The following is an 18,984-nucleotide window of genomic DNA, read 5'->3' on the forward strand; positions in this document are numbered from 1 at the left end:
ACCCCAGCCTATCAGCCATGCCACCTCTAATTGTAAATCTCACTAAACTAAAGCTTCTGGTTGATGAAAAGTTTAGGTTAAGAGGCCTCTCCGAAAAAAAAAAAAAAAAGAGGCCTCTCCGAGAACCAGACCCTACAGACAAAACAAAGTAAGACTGAGGAAAGTTCTCACAAAATCTTGTTAAAAAAAAAAAAAAAAGTAGTACAGCTACGTGTGCTAGCCTACAAAGATCTCCAGAACACTGTCCACTGAAAACCTCAAGAAATTACATAATAAGTATAATTCCATTTGTATAAAATAGTCTATGTATGAAATTTCTGTAAACATTAAAAAGAAAATCATCATTTTTCCAAACTGTCCTGGGTTTTCACTGTGGCTCATTCTGTATGTGCATCCCACCCGCACTAATAGGGTGAAGGGAGCATCTGAAGGAGTGGCCCACAAACCACTGAGGGTTGCAGCACAAGCCTGCCTTGGCCCTAAATGAACCTCATCCCTCTCAGGTACTTCCAGGCCTCTCACTCTGCACTGTAAGACCACAAAGCCAGGGATAAATTAACAGACCCAGAGACCCTAGGAAGCAGCCAGTAGCACTCAAAAGGCCTCTGCATGGGGCGCCTGGGTGGCTCAGTGGGTTAAGCCTCTGCCTTCGGCTCAGGTCATGGTCTCCAGGTCCTGGGATCGAGTCCCGCATCGGGCTCTCTGATCAGCAGGGAGCCTGATTTCCCCTCTCTCTCTGCCTGCCTCTGCCTACTTGTGATCTCTGTCATATGAATAAATAAAATCTTAAGGAAAAAAAAAAAAAAAAAAGGCCTCTGCATGAGAGGACCTGATGTCAGTCTAAGCAATGAAGGTCCTGGAACCTCCCATCTCCCAAGCTGATCCTCTTGGGATGACCTCTGCAGTGGCTCTTGCCCCTTATCCAGCGCCCCAGGGAGCCCCAAGCAATCCTCTCCATAGCCATAAACTCCTATGGAAGGTCTTGTGGAAACAAAGCTTCCAAGACAGGGAAGAATAGGGTGGACACCTGAAGGCTCTGTTAGTCCAGGGCTCTGCTCTCAGCCCTGTCCTGTCCAACACAGAGTAGTCAACAGCTGAGGGCAGGCAGACAGACAACAAGGTGATCAAACTGATGGCTGGCTGCAAGGGATCTGGAAGACAGCCTACAGAGAGAGACTGGAGGGGGCAGGGGCACAGACGAGGGACAATGACCAGGCCAAGCTGGCTGAAACTAAGGCCACACCAAACAGAGAAGGCAGAGAAAGCCAAAGGGCAAGTATGGCAGTTCTTGCACCCACCAGCTCTCAAAGAAGACTTGTGCTGTGCAATGGCCCAGGGAAGGGCAAGCCATGTCCTCCTGCAGGGGGAAGTCGGTTCCCAAGCCTCCGTGCCCAGCACATCCATCAGAGAGGAAGCCCCACCCACCCACCCCAAAGTCTTCCTGCCCAACCCCCACCCCCACCCCAGGCTGGGTGGCTGCTGAACTTCAACGAGGATCCGTGAGGAAGTCTTCACCTACTCTCACCCCGCCACCCAGCTCACCCCCACAGGAGCAAGCTCCCCCCAGTGTGAGGCCCAGGCCAGCTGGCTCTGCAGCACTCCCCCCCAACACATGGGTCCACCAAAGGCGTTTCTGCAGGCAGCCACAAGGCCCTCATCCTCACCACCCCCCAGGGGCAGCTGCGAGGCCCGCTGGCTAAGGGAGCTGCTGCTCTTTATGTCAAAATATAAATAGCCATTTGTGCATTTGTTCAATAACTGATTTCTGAGTGCCCACTCTGTGCCAAACTAGGCCCAGGGGACACAACATGAACGTGACAAAGAGTAAAACGTGTCAGTATGAACAAGCCTAGCCCTGTCCAAAGCACTGCGGCTGTTTTGGGGGCTCTAGGAAGCCACATACACCCCCTCTCAGACCATGGGAATGGCTAGACTCATTTAGCACTCACTGTGTGTCAGACAGTGCTCAAAGCCACTTCGCTCTGCTGCCTCCCAGGTGGGGGCTCTCTCCCAAGAAACAGGTCCTTATGCCCACACACCCATGTACCCAGACTTTTGCGGTGGGGGGGAGGCAGGGAGTCCCTTACACTCTCTAAAGTCCATTTGGAGTTAACAGGAATGGCCTTTTTGTCAGATGTGTTAAAAGCTCTATAAACAATGATTTTAATTCTCACAGCATCTCTCTCCAGTATGTTTTATTATGTCTGTGTTACAGATGAGGAAATTGAGGCTCAGCACAGTCACAGAGTGGGCAGCACACTGCGCCCTGATGCCCAGCCATGTAGCTCTAGGGTCCATGCTCTTAACCTACCACACTGGACTCACTGTGTTCTAAACCACAGTCATTCCTTTTCCAAACAGCTTGTGTGAAGCAACATTAGACCTGGGCTTTCCTCCCTCCCAGGCTGATGCCCAGAAGCCCCAGGACGCTCTGGGTCTGCAGCTCACGACGTTCCAACCATGCCCCACAGGCCACTCACCCTCCCCTGGACTTGCCCTGTCAAGGCAACCATGTCCACACAGATGCAACACATAGCCCAGCTTGGAGCAGCAGGACAAGATGTGACTGACTTTCACTAAACACCCCGAGTCAACTGGTAAATCACACCAGAAACAAAAATACAGCTAGCATGGAATAACCATACTTAGGGCCCACCCACCATTCTGGCAAAGTGTTGGCCCAAAATTGGGTTCTCGGGATGACTGACCCACTCTGTAGACTGGAAGAGGAAGGGACCATTCACCAACTTCTCAGCACCCCAAATACAAAAGCACACGGGATGAAGGGAACAATCTGGCAGTGGACAAAAGACATTTCACCAGTCCCTTGCTATCTACTAGTCCTACATGCTGTCACTGATATGTTCCACTCAGTCAAGAGACTACCAATGTTTCCCTACGCCAAGCACGAAGGCAGGCAGAGGAACAGAGGTAAGAAATCACACACAGCAGGTTCTCCCGACCGAGAACTAGATCACCTGCCATGATGGCTAAGAGGAGGACAAGCTTCAGTGCTGCCAAACTGCCCAGGGAAGGGAAGCAGTGAGGTAAGTGCTGGTGAGCTGGCCTAGGAAGCAGGACCAAGGAAGGTTGCAGGCAAGGGCAATCTGGGCCGAAGCAACAGCGGCAAGAAGGTGCAGACCTGTCTGGCGAAGTGTGCGACAGCAGCACATTTTCTGTTCCAAAGACTGGAACGGCCAACTGAAACAATGACCTGACTCCCTGCCACCTGGGCCAACCGGAGCTTTAACCACAGTGCTTCCTGTGCCCTCAATACTTTCCCGTGGTGACGGTGCCCAGCACACGGCAGGTGGGAGCTAGCGACAGTGCCCAGTCAACAGCAGGTTGTGGTGAGGGCTGGTTACAGGGCTGTGGGGAGGCATCACCATTCATCTCCCGGGGCTGCCAAGTGCCAGGATCTTCTTCCTGCTCTCTGCAGTAGCCAAAGTGTGCAAGGAGAAAGGCCCACTTACTCTCAAACATTCAGAAGATAAATTATGTGCACCTGGGCACACATGAGGGGTAAGGCAGATGAGCTACAATGCTAACAACAGGTAAGTCTGAGGATATGCACGTGTTCTTTGCATGAGTTTTATTCCTGCAACTTTTCTGTAATTTTGAAATTTCCAAGTTTTCTTTATATATTAAAAAAAAAGAGAGAGAGAATTCATTAGCTAGCTAGTGAGGTTGGAAAGCGTGTTAACCCTGCATTCCAACTAAAAAGAATGAAATCATTAAGCTAAAAGCACAATCAGCCAGCAGAGCGAGTTCTACAGTGTTACAGGAAGGCGGGCTGTGAAGGAAAGAGCTCAGAACTCGGAAGGCACCTGGCAAGCCCAGGTGCAGGTTCAACTTCCCAGCTACTCCTATGAGCTTCAGCCACATGTGCTTGTAAAACGGCCACACTCTCCTATCCACTAACTCAAGTGCTGCTCCAGAAGCAAGGTGCTGCAGCCACAAGTCAGTTCACTGACAATTTCCTAGTTCAGCACAGAGAGCAGGCCCCTCTGGGTCCCTAATGACAAAGGGGAAAGAATCCTTAACTCGGAACCAACTCACCTGGTTTTGAATCCCAGCTGTGCTGCTCACCAGCTGTGTGACCTTACGCAAGTCACTTGCCTCTCCCAGCCAGCTTTCCCAACAGCAAAAAGAAGATAGCTTCCAGTCCCACCACCTCATCCGGCAGCCTCACTGAACACAAGCCTTTTCAGAGGGCTAGGGCAGAGCTCACTTGGAGGAGGCAAATGTTTTCTCAGCTATGTATGGTGGGGTCACCCTAGACTGAGTTGTGGCTAACACCATGGCATGATTTTCCATCATAATTGAAGTTAGAAAAACACTTTCTGAATCAGTAATTGCTGCTGCATTACCTGCACACATAGAGAAAGAGACGAGAAGATACCACAGCCACTGGCTCCCCAGAAGCCCCTCCATGCTTGTTGCCCCTCAGCAGAGGTCTCACCACAGCCCCAGGAGAGAGATAAACACACACCACCACTGGTCGTTAATGGCTAACCATGAAAGGGATGGCTAGTTCTATCCCTTAGATCAGAGTATTTAGATAAAAAAGGGTCTGCGCCCTCACCTGGAGAACAACTGGGTCTGTCATGGGAAAAGATGTGGCCCGGAGTTCCACAGCTGGGGTTAAGGATGGCCAGCACAGGACACACACAGCTAGGGTAGACAGAGCCACAGCCTAAGGCACATGATGGGAACACGGGCCAGACATCTGGGCTGAAATCTCATCTCAGCCACTAAGTTTCGTGAACTCTCTGTGATTGTTTCCCCGTCTGTAAAAATGGGGCTAATAGCAGTCATCTTACCTCACAGGGACCACCAGAGAGGTAAGCAATGCACATGTCCGTACACATCAGAACAGCACGTGGCATGTAACACATCCTCAATCAACCTAGATCAAACATGCATTAAGAAACTTTGCCAAAAGCTCTGTTGCCCCCACTCTGTGAAAGGCCTCACATCCTGGCCTACACCAGGGAAGAGCCAAAGCTGGCTTGGCCCTGGTCCTCAAGGACTCCCTCCCTCCTGGGAAGCAGGTTCTGCCTGATGCCCTCCTCACACCCAAGTACAGGTCAAAGGGGGACTCCCACAGAAAGAATGCACATTAAGACCAGGGAAGGTCTCCTTCACAAGAACCAGCCAGAAGACCTCTACCTGGAAGGACACAGAGCACATACAAGCACCCAAGGAGAACATCTGACCCCAAGTGAGACCTGCCCTTGCTGCTTAGCCAAAATCAGGGAACCAGGTGGAGTCCCCCAGGATTTCGCAGAGCATCTCAAGATACCACGAGAAGCCACTGCAAAGTTCTGACCTGAAGTCAAGGAATGCTAAGGGTAACTTTGCTTCCTCAACCGGAGCCACCTCCATGCCCCAACTCAGACCTCAATATGAGGTCTCCTAGGAAGCCCTCCCCTGCTACAAATGACTGGTCCCCCACCTCTGCTGCCTGCCTCTAAGCCCCCATACTTGAAGATCTGATTTACATCTAGTTTCTGCTTCCATACCTCAAGGGCACTCCTAGAGAAACGGGTTTATTCAGTTCATTTGAGCATCCCTAGTGGCAGGCAGGCAGTGAGCATCTGAAAACTTTTTTTTGAGTGCTCGCTTCGGCAGCACATATACTGAAAACTTTTTGAACTGTCGCTGGCCAGCTGGCAGGATACATGGACAGCAAAGAAAAGGGAGCTGGGGACATCAGTCACCTCTATCATCCAGGCAGGAGATGCTGGACCTGGAACCAGAGGCACCCCAAGGAACACATGGCTTGGTCCCTCAGAGTCCACCTGAGGGACTGAGAGACAAAACTGGGACCCAAGAGCCAGAACAGAATGATGTCCCTCCCACCTCTCTACAGATGCAGACAGTTTTCTAAAGATTTTAATCACAACAAGCCATAAAACCATCTGCTCTGGTCCTCAAGAGCCCATTCAATATTCCAATACTCCAAACGTAGGCCTTTTTTGGCTTCCATTCCCACTAAGGCTACCCCACAACCAGTCACCCGGCTGCACAAAAAACCATCAGAAGCAGCGAGCAACCAGCTCTACAGGGAGCCCAGAGGAACATCACTGGAGTGATTCCAGGTTGAGTATGGGCCCAGGGCCTTGGCCACCAAGTAAAAACTGGGGAGAAGAGAGCACTCTGTAAGGATGACAAAGGCAGAGAGGTGTGTCATATCTGCGGTAAGAGCCCTCGCTGAGGCATTATGGAGAGTAGCACACCACTGTCTCCCCCAGCCTGCCTTTAACAGAGAGACCTGACAGAGCTCACAGACAATGGCCCTGGACATTTCTGCTTTTCGTGGGACCCTTCCTCCATAAAAAATAATATTAAGAATCATACTTTCAAATGCATCGGTATAAAGACAACAAATCTGTATGTGTATAAGATTTTCTTTGACCTAAAAGGTCAGGGTTTTTCCTCGCTGATTTTAAAAGAAGACCACTAAAAGCATTCACTGTGGGTCCCCAGCACCAGGTCTCCTGTGCCTGACGGATAAATCCGCCCTGCACATGGGGATTTGATTTTTTTGTTGTGCAATGGAGGAGGGGGTACACAAGAACAGGTAGAAATAAAAATTATCCCGGACTTTCCAGTGGCCATGCTGCTGATTCCCCATCACAAGCTTACTTATGAAAACACAAGCTCCGAGGGGAGTTCCAGAAGCATTTAATTACCACATTGAAGGAACACTCCTAAGTGCCTGGCAATGTCCAGGCTCCGACGGCAGAAACCCGGCCACAGCACCAGTCTCTGCCCCAGGAAGCTTGCTTCCTGCGTGCGATACTTGGCGGACTCCTAGTACCACGGTGGGCCAGTCTCTGAGCTGAGTAGTTCTCAACTGCAACACCTCACTGACTGAGTGACAATAAGCAACGCGGCTACCGCTTTCCAGCCGAGGAGCTTCCAGGGCTGAGACGCGGGCACCAAACCACTGCTGAGGGAAAACGTGGGAAACCAGGTGCTTCCACGAGCTGCTCTCTCGACCCCCGAACTCCAGCCTGACCCAGGGGCGCAGCTCCTTGGCCAGAGAACTCCCAGGCCCCAGAAGTTAGGTCGGGCCACGCACATCACTCTCGCTTCCTTCATTCTTAAGGCACGCAGCGCTCCACGGAACACGGATCCAAAGGTAACATCCCTCGAGAACAAAGTTCCAATGATGTACGAGGCGCCCTGAGCCCAGGTAAACTCTCGGCACAGTCCCGGGCGAGGGGGCACGGTCCCGGGCAGGGGGCACGGCGGCAGGCCTCGCCGGCGCCCTCCTGGGGCTCGGCCCCGCTGGGTGGAGGGACTTCCCGGGCGACCCGGACCCCGAACATTGCCCGCCCTGCCCCGCCCCGCCCCCACACACCGCCCCCACCGCGCCGCGCCCACCGCGCCGCGCACCTGGCCGCAGCGGCTCGGTGACGGTGAGCACGAGCAGGAAGAGCAGCAAGAAGGCACCGCTGTCTGCCTTGGGCACCATTTATCCTCCGTTCATCGTCCCCGGGGCGGCCGCGTGACCCCGCGGGGAGGCCGGACCGGGCCGGACTGAGGGTCAGGGGACCGTGCCGGGATGAGGGTCAGGGGACCGGGCCGGGCTGAGGGTTAGGGGCCGGGCGCGGAAGGGCGGCGGGAAAAGGCTCCGACTAAGCCGCGGCTAAAATGGGCCGCGAGCTCCCGCGCACTCTCGGCCTCAGCCTCGGGTTCCGACTCGGGCTCCGCGCAAGATGGCGGCCGTCCTGCTCAGCTCCGCGCCGCCCCCCGCCCGCGCCGCCGGCGCCGGCCAATGAGTGCCGAGGCGGGGGGCGGGGCCTGCACGCTCCCAATGCGTAAGGACTCCTGGCCGGGCTCAGGGCGGAGCCTGGGCGGTTGTACCCTAAAGGGGCGAGGCCCAAGGCTGGGAGGGTGGGGGGTGGGGACTGAGAGGCGGGCCCGACGGGCGGGCGGGACTAAAAGGAGTTAAGTGTGCCATTGGTTAAGCGGAGAGGTGGGACTCGGGGGTGGAGCCTGGGTGGTAGGGCCTACCGAGGGCAGGGATCCCAGGGCAGGAAGCGCAGGGCAGGGGCGGTGGGGGAGGGGTAACCAGGCCAAAAAGACTGATACAGAAAGGGGCGGGGCACAGAAAGGGGCGGGGCGCGGAGAGGCGGGGAGCAGCCCGGGGGGGCGGAGCGTGAAGGAAGAGGAGAGGGACCCGGAGCCGATGTGGACAGGGTGGAGCAGGACCTTGGGGCAGGAGGGGTCGTCACACCTTGCATACCTGCATAACCACGTCCGGTCAGCGGCCCAAGAGTGCTCCCTAAAGTGGTCCTCTAAAGGCAGAGCCGCTGCGGAAAAGGGACGAGGAAAACGGGAGGAACCCAGACAAGCTTTGAGGAAGTGGGAAGATGGGGGAATGGAGTATGCACCCTTCAAGGAACCGGCAGGTGTGGCTTCACCAGCACACACTACTGAAAAGGAAATAGCTTAAAGGAGTTTCGTACAAGAGGAGCTGACAGGGAAACCCAGATCTTAGACTGGGGAGCAAAGCTGGCCTCTGAAGGAAGAACCCTGCCTACACAATGTGGGAAGAGGGGGAAGGAATGTTGGGCACAGCTGCTGCCACAGCAGGCCACATCTGCAGGGAGGAAAGGCTCCGGAGACCATGCTCCCAGTGCTGACCTCACACCTGTCAGGGAACAGATTGTCTGTGGAAGAGAACACAGCAGATGGAGTGTCCCACTAGGAGAGGAGCAAGCTGTCCAGTGGAAGGGCCACCAACCACACAGACAAGGCCTAGTACAGGATGTCAAGGCTGGGGAAGAGAGTGCAGATGGGAGCAGAGAAAAGGGGAGTACCCATTTTAGCCTGGCCCACCTCCCACCCCACCAACTTACTCCCCAGGAGCAGTCCTCCCAAGTCCCTTCAAGGCATAGTCCTCCTGAATGTCCCAGGATTCCAGGCTATGACCCTCAGGGTCCCTGAGAGAGGTACCCACTCCCGCTGAGTGGAGATGGCCAAGATAAAACCCAAGACTAGGCCAGACCTGCATGCTCCTGTTCCCTCCAGGCGTGCTCTGTGGCAGGTGCTAGACAAAGGGCCTATCACAGCAGAGGGGCCCCCCTACTAGCAGAAACAGTGGTCCCTGTCCAACACTGCCCTGGCTGCTTGCATTGTCCTCATGGAGCATTCCCAGGAGCAGCTGCTACACTCAGAGAGACCCAGGCCCAACCTTCAGTGTGCCCAGGGAGCCCAGCCAAGGTTACAGGCCGGGCAGACCCCAGGGAGGGAAGTCACAGCTAAGAGCAGATATTCCCACCAGCTGTCCCCTTGCAGAGCCACTGTTAGAGAAGCAGGCCAGCAAAGGTTCAGATGGGGAGGGAGAAACACGAGAAGTCCAGCCCAGCCATGTGGGGAGAAGGCAAAGTCCTGGCTTCCGAAATTGCAGTCACTGCTGGGCCAAGAGTCTTTGCCCCTCCTGAAACACCTCTACCTTTTGCTCTCCTGCACAGCCTGCAGACTGCCTGTGTAGACACCACCAAGGACCTCTAGGGCTGAAGGGAGGGAAAAGAAGTCAGGGATATTTTGCCCCAGCTCCCTCCCTGTGGAGTCACTGCCTCTACACTCTTCCCAGTTTCCAGTGACCAACCTTCCCTTCTTCCAGGGGTCTGTAACTACCCTTAGGGCACCCTACTGTTAACTCCACTCCCACCTTTGTAAATAAGATGACTTCATTAAACTGTCCTCAGACTGCCCCAACTTGAGTATGTCTTTTATTTCCTGCTGGGACTCAAGAATGACCATCCAGCCCAGATTTCCTGAGATGCCCCATGTTGCAATAACCCCACGAAGAGGCCTGGCTCCTCGTTTGGAAGCACCAGCAGACCAATGTGTTTCCCACAGCCCCCGCCTACCTCAGGTCTCAGCCAAGCGCAAGGCCACTCTCCGCTGGCCTTTGGTCCACTCCAGCCCCCTGGCTGGCCTTCCAGGGTTCCAAGTCCAAGTGGCTGAGGCCAGAGCGTCATTCCCCCAGGGCACTCCTCCTTTATGACTTCACCCACTGAAGTCACCTGGGGGACAATGCTGAACATTCCACCCCAGAGTCTTGGCCTCTAGGAGGCAGGGACAGCAGGCCCGGCCAGCCCAGAGGACTCTCTGTCCACAGTGTAAATGAGGACGCAGCTGGCCCATGTCCCGCAGGGATGTAGAGGGCAGCCTCAGAGGCACTGGGCGCTCCCGGCACCATGGATGACGCTGCCGTCCTCAAACGACGAGGCTACATCATGGGGATAAATTTGGGAGAGGGCTCGTACGCAAAAGTCAAATCCGCTTACTCTGAGCGCCTTAAGTTCAACGTGGCGGTTAAGATCATCGACCGCAAGAAAGCCCCCACGGACTTCTTGGAGAAATTCCTTCCCCGGGAAATTGAGATTCTGGCCATGCTAAACCACCGCTCCATTGTCAAGACCTATGAGATCTTCGAGACATCGGACGGCAAGGTCTACATCGTCATGGAGCTTGGGGTCCAGGGTGATCTCCTGGAGTTCATCAAAACCCGGGGAGCCCTGCACGAGGACGATGCTCGCAAGAAGTTCCACCAGCTCTCCTCGGCCATCAAGTACTGCCACGACCTGGACGTTGTCCACCGAGATCTCAAGTGCGAGAACCTTCTCCTTGACAAGGACTTCAACATCAAGCTGTCCGACTTCGGCTTCTCCAAGCGCTGCCTGCGGGACGACAGCGGCCGCATCATCCTCAGCAAGACCTTCTGTGGGTCGGCGGCGTACGCGGCCCCCGAGGTGCTACAGGGCATCCCCTACCAGCCCAAGGTGTACGACATCTGGAGCCTGGGTGTGATCCTCTACATCATGGTCTGCGGCTCCATGCCCTACGACGACTCCAACATCAAGAAGATGCTGCGCATCCAAAAGGAGCACCGTGTCAACTTCCCCCGCTCCAAGCACCTGACTGGCGAGTGCAAGGACCTCATCTACCGCATGCTACAGCCGGACGTCAACCGGCGGCTGCACATCGACGAGATCCTCAGCCACTGTTGGGTGCAGCCCAAGGCACGGGGCCTGTCCTCTGCAGCCATCCACAAGGAAGGGGAGAGCTCCCGGGGCGCTGAGCCCTTGCGGATCCCTGAGACCCCCGACAAAAAGTCTGCCACCAAGCTGGAGCCCCGGGAGGAGGCAGGGCCTGAGAAAGAGTCCGAGCCAAAACCCGATGAGGAGGAGACTTTGCAAGTGCCAGTGTCAAGGCAGTCGGACACCACGGGCCTTAACGGAGAACTGCCCGGCAGAGTGATAGAGGAAGAGGCCCTCCCACAGCCCTCACAGACACACACCTAGCAAGCCTCTCTTGGCCCAGAGGGCCAGCCGGGAATGAAGCAGAGTTCATGGCTTTAAGCCTGAGCTCCAGAGAAACCAAGGGACAAGGCAGAGAAGGAAGACTGTCCTGGATGAGCCACTATTTTCATCAGTTTCTTCTCCCCACCTTTGAACTTGGTAACCCACATGGCTAAAGGAGCAATAAATCACTATATTAGTGTAGACCCCAAGGTGAATGTCTTTTCCCTAGCTGACTGTGGTCATCCAGGGAGAGGATCCTGCACTCCCCGCGTTCCCCAACCCCAGCTCCCCACTCTCGGATCGGATGGTACCTCATTTCACCTCTAGTTTGGGAAGATACATCCCCATGTGCCCAGCCTGACTGTGACCTCAGGCCCTGGACCAGAGCAGAGAGCTGAGCAAGGAAGACGCTCTTTCAAGACGGAGGCCATGAGTGTGATGCTGGAGAGTGGAAGGGGGCACGGAGAGGATAGGACAAAGAAGGGCAAGGGGGCAAGGGGGCTGCCTGCAGCAGAGTGGCAGGAGACAGGGGCTCCTCTGGGCTGGGGCTGAGGATCTGGGCCCTCAACATCTCAGTGCCACTGCCTCCCCAAGGCTGCTGGTGGGGAGGCGGCCTGAAGGAGGCCAGTAGACCAGCCTCTCAGCCCCTCTTGGGCTCCCCACCCTCGTAGGCAACTCATTTCTTTCATTCCGTCCACCAGGGCTCCCCCATGGCCAGCCAGCACCCAGTTCTGCAGTCAAATGCTCTACCACTGAGCTATACCCCCCAGCACCACAGTCATCCTGCCTGTGGTCATATCCGCCCCCTCCCCACCCCCCAGAAGTGCTCTGGTTAGGGGAGGGGCTTCAGGATGGCTCAGCCCCACCCAGCCTCCCACAGTCACTGTGTGGTCTCCTCCACATCCCCCGCCCCTCAGGTCCCAGTCTGTCCCCAGCAGTGATGCTCCATGCCCGAGTGGCTAAGCGGACATTGGCAAGGAGAGAGGACAGGTGTGCTCACAATGCATGCCTGTGCCCTGCTGCCATCAGTGTCCTTTAGAGGGAGCAGCCCTGCCTTTAGCATCTTGGGCTGCTGTGCCCTGCGCGGCCCACCCCTGTCATTCCCAGGCTGTTCCTCCTCACCTCAGCTGTGGCAGCCCCTTTCTCTTCCTCCTCGGCACTCACTCTGGACAACCTCATGTGGACCTGCAGATTTGACATACCAAGAGGACTTCAGACTTACCCACCCTCTGCCCGTGTTGGTGACTTGGAAAGTCCCCAACCCCAGGCCCCAGGAGAAGTGGGGTCCGGGGAGTGCCCTGGCTCCACTCTCTTTGCACCCCGGTGCACATCCACTCCATATCTCTGCTTGGCTCCCACTCTCCCCACAGCCTCCGTTGTACATTCTATGTCTTCCCGTCTCCATGCTCCTGGGTGTCTGTCATGAACCCACAGCACAGCAACCTCCCAGGCCTCTGCCCGCCCCATGATTCCCCCAGTGGCCACCGCCTCCCTCCTGCACACAGTCCAGATCCCACAGCCCTCGGGAAGGATCCCAGTGCCTGGCCTTGGCATCCCGGGTCTGGCCTCCTCCTGACCTCCCACCCTCCTCCCTCATCCCCACACCCCCACATACACGTCCCATAATCGTGTTTGTAGATGCTTCCCTGCAGATCTTACCCATGTCTCCAGGATTAGCTCCACAAAGTTTCCTGAGCTCGGCAGCCCATCACTCTAAGCTCCTCTGGGTCAGGTCTGTGAGTGCTGAGGTCCAGGCACAGAAACGGCCCTGGGCAATACTGGGGGAGCCACCCAATTTCCCCCCAGAGACCCTAGGAACCCAGCATCAAGCAGATTATCCAGTGGCAGAGTAAAATTCCAGAGCATGCAGGGTTAGCTGGAGTGAGGACATCCTGAGGACAAGCTTGTGAACCTCCTCACCTTGGTCATCTGTGGCTTGTTGTGGTCATCAGGGTGGTGGGTAATGAGTAGCAAGAGGGCCTGGGAGCAACTCACTACAGCCTAGCCAGAACACAAACCTGGGCAGGAGGGGCCTCACGAAAGAGGATCTACTGTGTGCTTTACAAGTAGAGAGACAGCTCAGAGAGGGTGGGCAACTGCCTGAGACCACACAGCACAGAGTGATGGCCCAGCTGACTGAAGCCCTCTTCCCCAGGTGGCCTCATGTTCCGGGCCACTCCCAGGGTCAGCCCTGGCTCAGACCCCTTCAGTGACCCTAAGGCTTTAGGATCAAGACCCTCACCATGGCCTCCAGGGTCTGCAGGGCTCCCTCCCTTCCCTGCACTTTCCCACCACTCTGTGTCCTTTCAAGCCATCATGAGCTCTAGCAGGTCCTTGTCCCCCACCATGTAGCAAACTCCTCAGACCTCAGCCCTCCCAGCCCCCCTAAATCCAGTCCCAGTTTTTCCCTCACAGCCCCAAGTTCCCGTGCCAAAGGTTGCCGCCACTGGGCCTTGAGCTGTTGGGTGTGACGTGGAAGCTCGTCCTCTAGGCTTCAGGAAGGCATGGGTCCCGTCTAGTTCATCAGCGAATCCCAGCATCTGGAGCCAACTCTCAAATGCATATAGGGTGAGTGGAGAAATGGAGGAAACTGAAACTCAGAGGGAAGTCGCCTTGCCAGAGTCCCCAGTTCTCCCACGCACAGAGCTACAAGCTGGGAGTAGCCCCTGGAGGTCGCAGGTCCAGTTGAACACTTCCCCGCTGGAACCCACCAGGAGGGCCTGCCTTGGAGTGCTGCTGGGTGAAGCCACCTGCTCCTGGCCCCAGAGACTCAGCTTGTACCCCCCCCGGGCCCCCCCCCCGGGCCCCCTGGGAGCCAAGGAAGTCACATGGCCCTGGGCAAGGGCAGAATATGAGGAAGCAGAATCCACAAAAAAAGGGGAAAACGGGTGGGTCAGCAGAGTCAGCCAAAAAGGCCGACATGAAGGGGGTGTCCCAGATAGAATATTCGGGAGTGCAGGAGAAGGGTGGAGGAGACTGTCAAGCTCCTGGATCCTGGCCTGCAAGTCCTCCTAGCCAGCCCCTCCCAGGAGGCAAAGGTTCTGGGCATTGCTGCCAAAGACATCCCAGGAGACAGCAGGCATTAAGCCAAAGCCACTGCAACAGAAGCCCCAGAGAGCAGGGAGCAGGCCTCAGGGAGGCTGTGGCTGCTGGGGGGCTGGACGCCGGCCACCCCACCCTGGAGAGCTTCCACATGAACCTCCAGATGCAGGGAGCTCCCCATGTGCCCCAGGTGGGTCTGCACATCTGCCTGGCATGTCCTGCCCCTCATCAACCTGGCGGGGCCCTACAGATCCTCTGCACACTGGCCCCTCCATCCCCTCCTCTCCTGACCACCCACACAGAGGCAGGCCTCCTCCTCCTCCCTCTCTCCCCTGAAAACAGAGCACATGGCATGCCCACGTGTGGCCACAGGATGCCTGTGAAGGAGAACAAAGGAGAGGCAGGGCTTCCCCGAGCACCTAAGGAGACATACACAAGATGCCACATTCCCCAAAGCAAAAACAAAAGGGTTTTCATGTTGCTTTCTGATGCAAAAGATAGCTTGAGAGATGTAAATCCCAGAGGTCCACCAGGCCACATGCCTGATCCTCACAAAGGTCCAGAGTGACATAATTCAGGACCTCCCCCCCCCCCCGCCCCGCCCCATCCCCCCCCTCGCCCCATCCCTCCCCCCCCCCCCCCCCCCCCCCCCGCCCCCAGCCTGCTCTAATGAGGACCCCAGCACCAAAGCTCTGGCCAAGGCCCTGCCCACTCAGGGGTCAGCGCACCAGACCCTCTGTCTCCCTCTGCCGCTCAGTCCCTGCAGGCCCACCCTGGGCCAGCCTCCTCTCGTGTGGTCAAAGGCACTGGCCTCCACTCGCCCTGAAGCCCATTCTCTAGACACTCTGCCAGAGACTATCTTAAAATGTGACTTGGATCCTGGCTTTTCTGGCCCCTGAAATGGCTGCTCGCCACTTCCCTCCTCCTCCACCCTCCCTCCAGACAGTAAGACTGAGCAATTCTCAGAACAAGCCGTCACCTCTCCCAGGCTCTTCCCTGCCTGGATGCCTCACCACCTTCTCTACCTGACTGAGGCTTGGCCTGGCCTCCAGCCCTCGGAACACACATCTGCCAGTCTAGGGCCCAGGGCCCTGCCTGCCACGGTGGCACTCCTCTGCCCAGACTTCCGCCCCGAATAGGAGCTGCTCTCATTCACAAGGCTGGCCAGACCAGCGCCATTCCTCTCAGGCACTACCAGTTCCAAGGACACAAGTCCTAGAAAGGGTTTTCTTCACACTCCAAAGCAGCTGCAGGCCATCAGCCCTAGTGGGACATGGACCAATGCAGGGTCAGTCTACACAGACAGGAGAAGGAAATGGGCGTGGGGCCAGCACTCTGGCTTGACCTGGGTGGCCCTTCCTTGGGTCTGACTCATGACAAGGAAACCGCAACGGGGAGGAGCAGGGAGGGTTACCGCAGTCCTGGGTGCCGCCTTCCTTCCAGTGGGCGGGGAGTGGGCACTGCTGGTAGGCCAACCTGGCTTCCAGGTTCCAGGGGCCCTGGTTCCCCCAGCTCAGTCCCTACTCCTGGCAGGCTGGCTTTATGACTTCACATGCTGAAGTCACGCGGGGACAATGCTGAGCGTTCCACCCCTCCAAGTCCAGGCCCAGCCCAGCCAGACGGCTCCCCACAGTGTAAATGAGGACAATGCCCGCTGGCCCACAGGGGGAGGGGATGTAGAGCGCAGCGCCGCCAGCCGCTCCTGGCACCATGGACGATGCCGCGGTCCTAAGGAAGAAGGGTTACATCGTGGGCATCAATCTTGGCAAGGGCTCATACGCGAAAGTCAAATCTGCCTACTCTGAGCGCCTGAAGTTCAACGTGGCAGTCAAAATCATCGACCGCAAGAAGACGCCCACTGACTTCGTGGAGAGATTCCTTCCTCGGGAGATGGACATCCTGGCAACCGTCAACCACCGCTCCATCATCAAGACCTACGAGATCTTTGAGACCTCTGATGGGCGCATCTATATCGTCATGGAGCTCGGGGTCCAGGGTGACCTCCTCGAGTTCATCAAGTGTCGGGGAGCCCTGCACGAGGACGTGGCTCGTAAGATGTTCCGCCAGCTCTCCTCGGCCGTCAAGTACTGCCACGACCTGGACGTCGTCCACCGAGATCTCAAGTGCGAGAACCTTCTCCTCGACAAGGACTTCAACATCAAGCTGTCCGACTTCGGCTTCTCCAAGCGCTGCCTGCGGGACGGCAGTGGCCGCATCATCCTCAGCAAGACCTTCTGTGGGTCGGCGGCGTACGCGGCCCCCGAGGTGCTACAGGGCATCCCCTACCAGCCCAAGGTGTACGACATCTGGAGCCTGGGTGTGATCCTCTACATCATGGTCTGCGGCTCCATGCCCTATGATGACTCCGACATCAAGAAGATGCTGCGCATCCAGAAGGAGCACCGCGTGGACTTCCCCCGCTCCAAGAACTTGACTGGCGAGTGCAAGGACCTCATCTACCGCATCCTGCAGCCGGACGTCAACCGGCGGCTGCACATCGACGAGATCCTCAGCCACTCCTGGCTGCAGCCCCCGAAGCCCAAAGCCATGTCTTCGGCCTCCTTCAAGAGGGAGGGTGAGGGCAAGTACCGGGCCGAATGCAAACTGGACACCCGGCCGGGCTCGCGGCCTGAGCACCGGCCGGACCATAAGCTGGGGGCCAAAACCCAGCACCGGCTGTTGGTGGTGCCCGAGAACGAGGACAGGATGGAGGACAGGCTGGCCGAGTCCTCCAAGGCAAAAGATCATCATGGCACTGGAGCTGAGGTGGGGAAAGCGAGCACCTAGCGGTGCGGAGGGCCCGGGGGGCATGGTGCGTGGTGCGCGCCCACATAAACTAAATAGGCAGTAGGAGCTGAAGAAGGCACAGGTGCAAGGAACGAGTAAAATCCGTCAATTAAACCACTATTTTGATTACGTTCTATTAGCTTTCTTCCACTTAGTAGCAAAGACATTAATTACTGACCACCAAATAAAACCACAAAGTGTGTACAAGCATCAAGAGTGCCCCATGAGGAGTCTTTTTCTCTAGGACTCAGCCAATCACCCCCCTGCGGCGTGGGGGTCTCCAGCACAGGGGTGCAGGGCCTGGTGCTCGGGCATAGGCAGACTCATGGCGAGGCCCTGTGGGCAAGAAGACCTAAGTCGCAGCCCACAGCCAGGCCCCCACCATCTCCCTCTGACCCACCCCGGGCCCAGCACCTCCAGGGTTGGCCGGCTTCACGTGTCTCTCTGGCTCAGGCCCAGCACAGCCCACCCTGACCTCAACCCCATCCCACTCCCTCAGACTGACCCTTTCTCCATATATTCCACTCCTTCCATTCCTGTGGTTGAGATCAGCGACTTTGGCCCCTTGAGTGCCCTTTCATTCGCCAGAACAGTCCCAGCCCAGACATCTCCGCCACACCCTCCCTACCCCTCCCTATCCACCCCATACACCAGCCAGTGTTCAGGGGCGGCCAGCACTTGGCCTTAAGTGGCCTTGCCTAGAAAGCATCTCCCTTTGCATCTCCCACCCACTCAGACCTGTCTGCCTCCATGCCGCTGAGGCCCACCCCTCCCCTTCCCTATGGGGTAAAAGCACGAAGGGCCATACTTCCTGACCCCCTGGGCAGTCCTGGTGCGGTCCCAGCCCCCTTGGTGAGTTACAGAGCTTGGCCCCCTGGAAAGTGGCAGGAACTGGCAGTCGAGTGCAGACCAGTGGGTGCCTAGGCAGGCGGCTGGCCCCACGCAAACCTCCAGGGAACACACCACTCACGAAGGCAGCAAGGACCCATGCAGGACAACCCAAGACCATGGCCAGGGCAGGGCTGGGTATGCTCAAAACAAGACTCTGGTCCGAGCAGATTCCAGACTGTCTCCTTGAGCAGTGCAAGCCCCTTAGAGAGCCTTAAGGCCTGAAGAGACCCATCTGGGAGCCAGCTTGGACTTCCCACCTCCATGTGAAATCGCTGGCCCAAGCCTCCTGAAGCACCAAAGCTCTCAAGGTCCCGGGCAAGTGTGGCCTGTGGCTGTGGCTTGTGGTGCATATGGCACTCTCGGGTCTGCATGGAGCCTGGCCCCATTGCTCTTTGACAGTATGGCCTGGGTTACTATTACCCACAACTTCTGTTTGTGACTCAACAGTGTATGAAGGTGGTGCCTGGAGCACTAGGACAGGGAAGGGCAGGAAGAGAGACAGTCCTGACCCCCTGAGCTGGAGACCAAGTGCTTGGAGAAGGTGACATTGAGGCAACTTTCAAGGTGACCACGTGGTCTGACACATAGGACCCCCACAACTCTGTCACTAGCAAACCACGCAGGCCAGGCCCAGCTGAGGAGGCTGCGAACCTGGACCCAGAGCCCCAGGGGAACCTGAGGGGCCCAACTTTCAAGGACTCTCTCCTTCCCTCAGGGGGACAGAACTTGAGCATAGCCCAACGAGCTGTGAGCTCAGTGCGGAAGGCAGGTTCCAAGCTCTAGAGGGGCCACAGAAAGCAATGCAGGGAGTGGCAGGAAAGGCCAGAGACCCTGAACTTCCAAGTTCACCTGACCCAGAAGCTTCCTCCCAGGGAGGCCTGCAGTCCTGAGACCGCGATGTGGTGCAGGGGGTCTCCAGCATAGGGGTGAGGGT

At 56.7% G+C, this 18,984-nt stretch overlaps 3 protein-coding genes across 3 annotated transcripts in view; 2 read left to right on the top strand and 1 right to left on the bottom strand.

Moving 5' to 3' along the window:
• The window catches only part of DGCR2 (DiGeorge syndrome critical region gene 2), an 83,660-nt gene extending 75,893 nt beyond the window's left edge, over positions 1-7,767 (bottom strand). Inside the window, exon 1 of the mRNA XM_046025877.1 lies at positions 7,408-7,767. Coding sequence (XP_045881833.1) covers positions 7,408-7,486 — 79 coding nt within the window. The 5' untranslated portion in view covers positions 7,487-7,767. The remainder of the gene's footprint in view (positions 1-7,407) is intronic.
• A 2,128-nt stretch (positions 7,768-9,895) lies between these two features.
• Positions 9,896-11,510, top strand: LOC123954584 (testis-specific serine/threonine-protein kinase 1). The gene has a single exon (XM_046025879.1). The coding sequence runs from the start codon at positions 10,224-10,226 to the stop codon at positions 11,328-11,330; it is 1,107 nt and encodes a 368-aa protein (XP_045881835.1). The 5' UTR covers positions 9,896-10,223; the 3' UTR covers positions 11,331-11,510.
• A 3,887-nt stretch (positions 11,511-15,397) lies between these two features.
• Positions 15,398-17,289, top strand: LOC123954585 (testis-specific serine/threonine-protein kinase 2). The gene has a single exon (XM_046025881.1). It carries the CDS (start codon positions 16,083-16,085, stop codon positions 17,157-17,159), a length of 1,077 nt encoding a protein of 358 aa, XP_045881837.1. The 5' UTR covers positions 15,398-16,082; the 3' UTR covers positions 17,160-17,289.
• Positions 17,290-18,984: the final 1,695 nt, after the last annotated feature.

The sequence above is a fragment of the Meles meles genome, chromosome 12 (genome assembly GCF_922984935.1).
Source record: "Meles meles chromosome 12, mMelMel3.1 paternal haplotype, whole genome shotgun sequence".
Lineage (NCBI taxonomy): Eukaryota > Metazoa > Chordata > Mammalia > Carnivora > Mustelidae > Meles > Meles meles.